A 7,878-nucleotide genomic window follows, 5' to 3' on the forward strand; every position below is an offset into this window, starting at 1 on the left:
CAAACGTCAGCTGCCCTTTGCACGCAGCGCTGGGCTTCTTCGACGGCATCCTGGCATCCAGACAGGATTTCCAGACAGTAAACAAACGTATCATTTGCTCAACGCGTTGCGTTGATCTATGGGGATATTTTTGGGAGACCTAGTAATTTAAGAAAGTCTCGTGTCACCAGACAACACGTTACAGAAGGGTTTCCGAGCGTCTACGAAATGTCGTGGCGTCACCTCCCCCTGCCGCTGGGAAGAATGAGGAACATTCTTTGGAAAATACCTCATGCTTTGATCCGTACTAAGGAAGCGATGGGAACTGTGACCTATGAATGCAGAAATAAAATGTGATTTATAATGCCTAACTACATCTTTGTAGCACTTTAACCCTGATATGCAACTCCAAGCCGTAACTATTTGTGAGCGATTACAAAGCCGAAAAAGAGCAGAAGGACTAGTCTGTGATTATTCTTCTGTCGTATTTTTGTTTCGGGTTCTGGTCAAATCAAAGGTGTCAGCGCCATCACGTATCAAAACCTGCTGCCGGTTGCGTCTCAGAAGGGGTTTTGCGCTGTTACCGAGCTTTTGCACACTCCGTGAGGAGACTGTAAGCTGATAGCGATGGCACTCCCAGCCGGGGCCGGTCGTTGTCGACTTCATTCGCGTTTTTCTCCCACAGTTCAAAAATAAACACTGTAGGTTAACTGGAGATTTGAAATTGACCTAAACATAGTCATATTTTTGTCTTTGTGCGTGTGTGTGCAGCAAACACACACTCCCAAGGTCAGCTTAAAGTATCCAGTTAACATGACTTGGACGTTTTTGAGCTGTGGAAGGAAACCAAGAAACCCGCAGATGTAATTGTGAATTCTAATAAGCGACCGTGTCTTTTGTAACGTTTAAATCTGTCTGAATTTACGTCAACCTAGCCCTGTTTGGGAGCAAGGTAGAAAAGTGAAAAGAGAACAAAGAATAAATGATTTTTAGGCCAAATCGAAGATGTCACCTGAAAACGCGATCAAGCGTCAATGTTACTATATATAAAAACAAGCTGCGTTTTAGAAGAGAGGTTGTTTTTTTTTAAAGTTTCTGAGGCTGCAGCATTTTGAGCTGTGAATCAACATATTATTTTCTAAGCAGGGGGCTTGTAAGATAATACTGATGGCACTTGGTTCAAGCAAACAATCTGTGGTTTGAATCCCAGCTGGGGGCTTTTCTGTGGTTTGAGTTGTCCTGGTCGCCCCCGGGCGTACTCAGGTCTTCTCCGGAAACTCCGGTTTTCTCCCGCAGTCCAAAACCATACATGTTAGGCTAATTGGAAATTTTTAAACTGACGAGAGGGTGTGTGAAACGTACATTTTGGATACGTCTGCCTCCACAGAGAATCATTTTATTTTTCAGTAAATATGGAGTTTGTGTTTTGGCTCTTTGCCTGTGCCAGTTTTCACCGGAAACTCCGGGTTTTTCTTCCACAATCCAAAAATATGCATGCCAAGTTACCTGGGGATTTCAAATACACCTTTGCATATAGTGTGCGTGTGTACAAAATGCAAACCCATACACACACTCCCAAGGTTAATTTAATATCGCCAGTTATAGCCTAACCTGCATGTTTCTGGACTGAGGAAGAAAACCGGAGTTCCCGGAGAGAACCGGAGCGGCCAAAGAGCCAAAACAAAAACAAAATGAGACGATTCTTTAAGGAGATTGACAAATAGTTAGAAAATGTCTTCAAACCGTGCCTCAAAAACCTGACTCACACACCCGCATGTCAATTTAATATTTCCAATTAGCCTAACGTGTATGGTTCTGGACTAAGGAAGAAAACCGGAGTTCCCGGAGAAAAAGAGAGAAAACACAAACGCCATAGGTATACTGACGAGTTCAATTATTTATTGCTCTTGAGGTTAAAAAGATTATTACAAAATAAAAAAATCTTCAGAAAAAAAACCCCGAAACTCATAAGATAACGTTATGAGGAAAAAATGAGATTTTGTAGATGATTATGAGACTATCTGTGTGCATGTTCCTGTACTTTATTGTTACATACCTACTTCTTATATAGGATAAATGTATTTTTATGTCATAATGTACTTTTATGACATTGTTATATATTCATATATATGTAATAATTGAATAAGAAAGCAATACAGCAAGTCTGTTTAAATGTATATTCAGTGGCCTACCATAAGTAAAGAAACAGATTACATTGAAAATCTATAGGGCGAGTCCGTTCTCAGCAAATAATTAAAGTTAACCATGCAGTAAGACATGCTGGATCTAATCTGTTATTTAGTTTGACATGGAGGCAGAGAAGAAAAGACACAAAGCCACACGTTGCTAAGCCAGCTCCATCTCACGGCTTTTCAAACAATAGCAATAGTCATGCATCAGAAGCAATAATTGCAGCCGAGCGTTTGGGCCTTATAAATCGTGGGCACGCACTGTCCACATCAGCGTGAGGGAGTGTGTACTTGTACGAATCAGATCACGGCTCCGTGTGTGTGTGTGTGTGTGTGTCTGCATGTCCTTGAGTGTTCACACGCGTTCAAACTTTGTGTGCATGTGTGTGTGCAAACTCTAAAAGTATGAGCCTGTTCATTTCAATAAGGGACTTTTGCTTTTTTGCGGTTTGGCGCAATCGGAGGGAAGAGGGCTTGAAGTGGCCAACCGAGATCGCCAGCAATCTCCCAGAATTCCACCCCACGCCGCTCTGTGCCAGCTTTCCTCTCCGTCTTCCCTCTTGACTGTCACCATTCCCTCGCACACCCTCGCCATGGAGCCATTTTTCACAAGTGATCCCTTTTTATTCATTCATCTTTTTTAATTACTTTCCGATCGCCCCCTTTTTTTTGTTTTGTGCAACCGGACGAGCTGGGAGCAGTGTGTGTGTGTGTGTGTGTGTGTGTGTGTGTGTGTGTGTGTGGTGGTGGGGGGGAGATGGAAACCCAAGAGTGATTTCATCCACTGGTGATGCAGAGAAGAAAGTTATTCTTCTGGGAAGGGAGGGGGGATAAATATAACAACAAAGCCGAAAGCCTGATTTCATCCACATCTCTTCTTTCGGTCTCTCTCTCTCTCTCTCTCTCTCTCTCTCTGTTTTTTGATGCCAAAACGAGAACCAGATCTAAATCAAAGAATGATTGGTAATGAAAGGATGTGTGGACGAGGAGGGGGAAAAGGGATTTCTCTCCGTTCTGACTCACACTTCACCACACTGTGATACCCCCCCTCTACCAACAACCACCACCACCAGTCCGCCCTCCGGTGATAGCCCGCGCTGATGACTCACGCTTCGGTTATTGCAAATACACGCTAATGATCGCGTTTTAATTTCGTTTGCTGCTTTGCGACATTCGAGATGACAACGCGCTGGCAGGGGACGCCGAAACCTTTTAAACCACCATAAGATGGAGACGAAAACGAGGCGAGCGTTTGGAAGCGAACGCGGAGCCATTTCCAAGTCATTTGAAGCCTGAGTTTGAACGAGCAGAAAGGACATTTCGTGTGTGGGAAAGAGAAAACAGAATAGAAGAAAAAAAAAATTTATTGTTTCCAGAATCTGAGTCGAACTGCAGAGTCTATAGGATTAAATTCAACTATTGAGCTCATATACAAACTGGATACAGTCATTGTGATGTTCATCTACCACATCGACCCTCATTTTTCACATTTTAACCACAGCGTGAACGCTCATGTCACATTAGGTCCGACTTTTCTGTCGGATGAAAGGACGGAGGTCCCTCACGTCAACGTCCTCTGCTCAGAGGCAGCAGCCACACCTCCAAAAACAAACAAAAAGGCCCTCATTAACGTTTGCGCTATTTTTCTTTTCTGTCTTCTCCTGTCTTTTACCATTTGGCAGCACGATGGATTAGCAGTTAGCACTTTTGCCTCATAGCAAGAAGGTCCTGGGTTCAAACCCTCAGGTTGGTTCTGGGCTCTTTCTCGTGTTCATGTGGGTTTTCACCGGACACTCCGGTTTCCTCCCACAGTCTAAAAACAAACACTTTCAGGCCTCCCTTGAAAAATAGATTCGTGGTCTCAGTGGGATTTGCCTGGTTAAATAAAGGTTAATAAATAAAATAAATTAATTTGAATGTACAGATGGCCCCGATTGGACAGTAGCTTGAGAATCAATCCACACATGCTAACACTCGCAGCGGCCATATTTACTTCTGTAAACTCAGCGTGCAGAGCGTGACCTTGTGTATCTTCTTTTGGTCATTTCAGGAACTGGAGGCTGTTCACTCTGGAGTCTGATGGAAGTCACATTTAAAACGTAATGTGAAAAAAAAAACAACCGGATTTTAGCAAAAAAAATCGGAAATCGGAATCAAGCATCAAGACCTGCAGTGTGAACGTAGCCTTAGACACACGCAGAGTTCCCAATCAAGTGGTGCTAAAATTGATTGATTTGTAGCTCAGTTCAGTTCACAACTCCATATATCAGTAGTGCCCAAAGTGAGGGCTGGAGGGCCTTAACGTAGGTCATGAAACACCATTTTTGGGGATCTTGAGATGATCTCAAGGAATTGGAAAAATTGCACCGCCTCACTATAAATGTTACAGAAAATAAAAACGAGAGCACGGCGACGCCGTTGCTTCGCGAGGAGGTTTCAGGTTTGGTTCCGCTCTGATGGTCGTCTGTCTCATTCGTCCCAGGATGGACTGTTGACCTGTCTATGGCGTCCCTACTTCTTGACCAGTGACAGAGATGGGTACTAGCTCGCGACCTGGTACAGAAACAAATGGGTAAAAAAAAATTATTTTTAAGTTGATAAACTGTATACTGCAAGTATGTGTTCTCAGTCTACCTTTGTGTATTTGACTAAGTTTTAGCAAACCATTTTGTATCGAAAAAGACGCGAAACCAAGTCCAAAAATCATAAATTAGTTTAAAGCGTAAACCTAAGATCATTTAATATTAAAAACACAACCGATGATTACTTTTTCACAGCTTTATTGGCATCGAGCTGAGATAGTTTGCAAACAAACGTTTACATTAATTACTGGCCGTCTTGTGTTTTTTTTTGGGCAGGCAGTTCTTTGAAAAACTAGCGAGAAGGTCGCAGGATGGCCTCCCGCCTGTCCCCATGTTGATTGCATGCTCTTCTGCCTCCAGTTTACCGAAAAACACCCAGGTTAGGGTCATAGGTGACTCTAAGTGTGTGAGAGCGTGAACAGTTTGTCTCCGAGTCTCTATGTTGACTTGCGGCCTGTCCAGTGGTGGCGTCCCCCGTGTCTCTCGCCCAATGGTGGCTGGAGGTAAGCGCCAGATTTGTTTCTAGAAACTTGAGCCTCAAATAGAAAAAGTGCACGAATCCCCCACTTTTTTTTTTGCTTTTTTTATTGTGGAAGAAAATACACGACAAGAATAAGTTTAAAACCACTTTTTACTTCCTTAAAAACAAAAACAAAACAAAACAAAAAGGGACAAAGTCAACAGAACGGTCCTGTGCATTGTCGCATGTTTAAACCAACACACCCTTCCAGTCTGCCAGGCAGGAAGACGCTCTCAGCTGGGTATTGTGTTGGACGGGGGGGGGGGCATGCCTTCTTGGCCTCTCACATGCACACAGTGCTGGATCGGCCAGGCATCGCTCCTGACAACCGGCGCCTGGGTCCTACGTTTCCATGGCAATCTGTACCAGCAATCTTCCCACGGTGGCGGAACCCTGCGCTGAGTGTTGCGAGGAACCCTCTGTGTGTGTGTCAGTGTGTGTGTGTGTGTGTATACAGAGGGCTATCTTGTCCAGTGAAGAGGACAGATGTTCAGACACTCACTGGGCTGAGTCTACTCTTGACCTCTCGCTGTCTCCCCCCACCGCCCCGCCCCACCCGCCTGCCTGCACGCTTTGGCACGCGCTCAAGGTGCACGGACGGAGTTGGGATGAAGTTGCGTTTCCCTGAAAGATTGGGGAAAATGCGATCGTCGTTGCAGACGCCGGCAGATCCTGAGTTCGAAAGCCACTTTAGTTCGTCGACACACCTGAGGCGGGGGGGAGAAAAGGCAGTTTCGGCGCACTTGATGTCCAAATCACCTGCGCGACGCTCGCCTTCTGATCAGTGAAAGGCTTATCTTGCAGATCAGAGTTCCCACAGTCCTCACCTCGCTCCCTTCCCCTCCCGCCTGCTGCTATTGTCCGACGACGCGGCAGAGAGAAGGAAGCGGGGACGGGACACGGGAAGGAATGAAAGCAGGATGAGACGGGAGGCTAATTGACTGAGCGAAGAAGGGGGGAGACGGAAGAGATGGGACCGTGGTCTGTAGGGGTGGAGGGAAAAGAGGGTGACACACCAGGGAAGAGAGGAGGGCCAAGGAGACGGGGAGGGGAGGGGAGCCGAAACTGGCAACCCTGCCCCAAATGCCAAAGCCCTCCTTTGTCATTGGGTGGCTGTGACAGAGAGAGACGGAGCAGAGACGCGGGCTGTGATTGGACGCCACCGATTGTGTAAAAGCCTACAGCAGCTTTGGGAGTTCTCCTAGTTGTCATGGGCCCTCGGGGGTTGATGGAGTGGCTCCACGGGTTCTCAGAAGTGGACTGAAGACGAGGCGAGGGAAGCGGAACGCGTGTGACACGAAGTAACTCGGGTCAACGGGGCTTTTATAAGCAGGGAGCAAGGCTCGTCAGTGTCTCCTAGACCGCTCGTCCATCCACCCGTCCATCGTCTGTCCAACGACGGGAGGAGCAAACATGAAGAGACCTCACGACTACAGCTCCCCGGACTCAGACACAGACGAGTTCATCGACGTGGGACAAGAAGACAGCTACTGGTGAGGTGTCCGCCGACCACACCTGAGGTGGGAACGTGTCACTTGCAGCCCTCCGCAGGACCGCTCGCCGCCAGTCTTTAAATAGAGACATGCTGAAAACACGTTTTACTGCCACTCGTGGCTGCTGTCAGACGGCCACGAAGTTCAAAGAGGCTGGAAATAAAGTTAGCAGTTTAGCTCCAGGAGGCTGATGTGGTGCACATCAAAACAGCGTTCTGTCTGAAACACCTCGAAATATCTGTTTTTAATTTTTAAAGCTTGCAAAAGATTGCGCCGGTCTGTGTCAGACTCTCACAGTTGGCGAGCTTTTAGGCAACCTGAAAACTAAGATTAAAGGGTAAAATAAAACAGATTTTTTTTTTAGTGATTCTGTCAGAAATGCTACAGTTTTCTCTTTGCAGGGTGCAGATTTGCACGTCGGTTAATATTGAGTTTACCAGCAAAAATCCCCCAAAATGACCAAAAAATAGACGTGATGTAAGGCCTGTTGTGTAAAACGTGCCACAATGGTTACATGTTTTAGTAGAAAAATGTTTGTTTTTTATACATATATTATAGGAAGATTTTGGCGTCAAACACATAAGTTGTTTAGTAAATATTTTATGTGAATTTAAAAGTGAAACTTATCGATTTGGAGTGATTTTTTTAAACTTTTCTCAATCACACTTTTATTTGACAGCGAAGAAGTTAAAATAAATGCTTTGAATTCAGAAGTCATTCATTTTTAGCATTTGTCTTTCCCCTTAAACCTGTTTATTTGGTTGTGCAGTCCGGTTGTTTTCAGGAGTTTGAAGGTTTTTTTTTTTGTCAGTTTCCACGAGAACCGGGGCTGTTTGTTTAATTTTTATTTTTTTTTCCTGAAGAAGTCTTCGTTTTCAGGAAAACGTGACGGGGGGGGAAAAAAAAGGCCCCCGAAAAATAAATAAGTAAAATGTTTGAAAGTCTGCGTGCAGAAGAGATCGCCAAAAACCACGCCGAGAAGAAAAAAACAGGAGGAACCCCCCCCCCCAAAAAAAAAATAAATAAAAAAAATAAAAAACAAGCAACAACGCTTTCTGTAAAAAGCCGTCAGGTCGCTTTGCTTTAGGTGAAGTGGCTGCGACGGTCCTGGCTGG

At 45.0% G+C, this 7,878-nt stretch overlaps 1 protein-coding gene across 1 annotated transcript in view; it reads left to right on the top strand.

The window, feature by feature from the left end:
• Positions 1-6,389: 6,389 nt before the first annotated feature.
• heyl (hes related family bHLH transcription factor with YRPW motif like) overlaps positions 6,390-7,878 on the top strand; it is a 3,881-nt gene continuing 2,392 nt past the window's right edge. The window contains exon 1 of the mRNA XM_017420658.3: positions 6,390-6,763. Within this exon, the coding sequence (XP_017276147.1) occupies positions 6,684-6,763 (80 nt within the window). The 5' untranslated portion in view covers positions 6,390-6,683. The remainder of the gene's footprint in view (positions 6,764-7,878) is intronic.

The sequence above is a fragment of the Kryptolebias marmoratus genome, linkage group LG5, assembly GCF_001649575.2.
Source record: "Kryptolebias marmoratus isolate JLee-2015 linkage group LG5, ASM164957v2, whole genome shotgun sequence".
Lineage (NCBI taxonomy): Eukaryota > Metazoa > Chordata > Actinopteri > Cyprinodontiformes > Rivulidae > Kryptolebias > Kryptolebias marmoratus.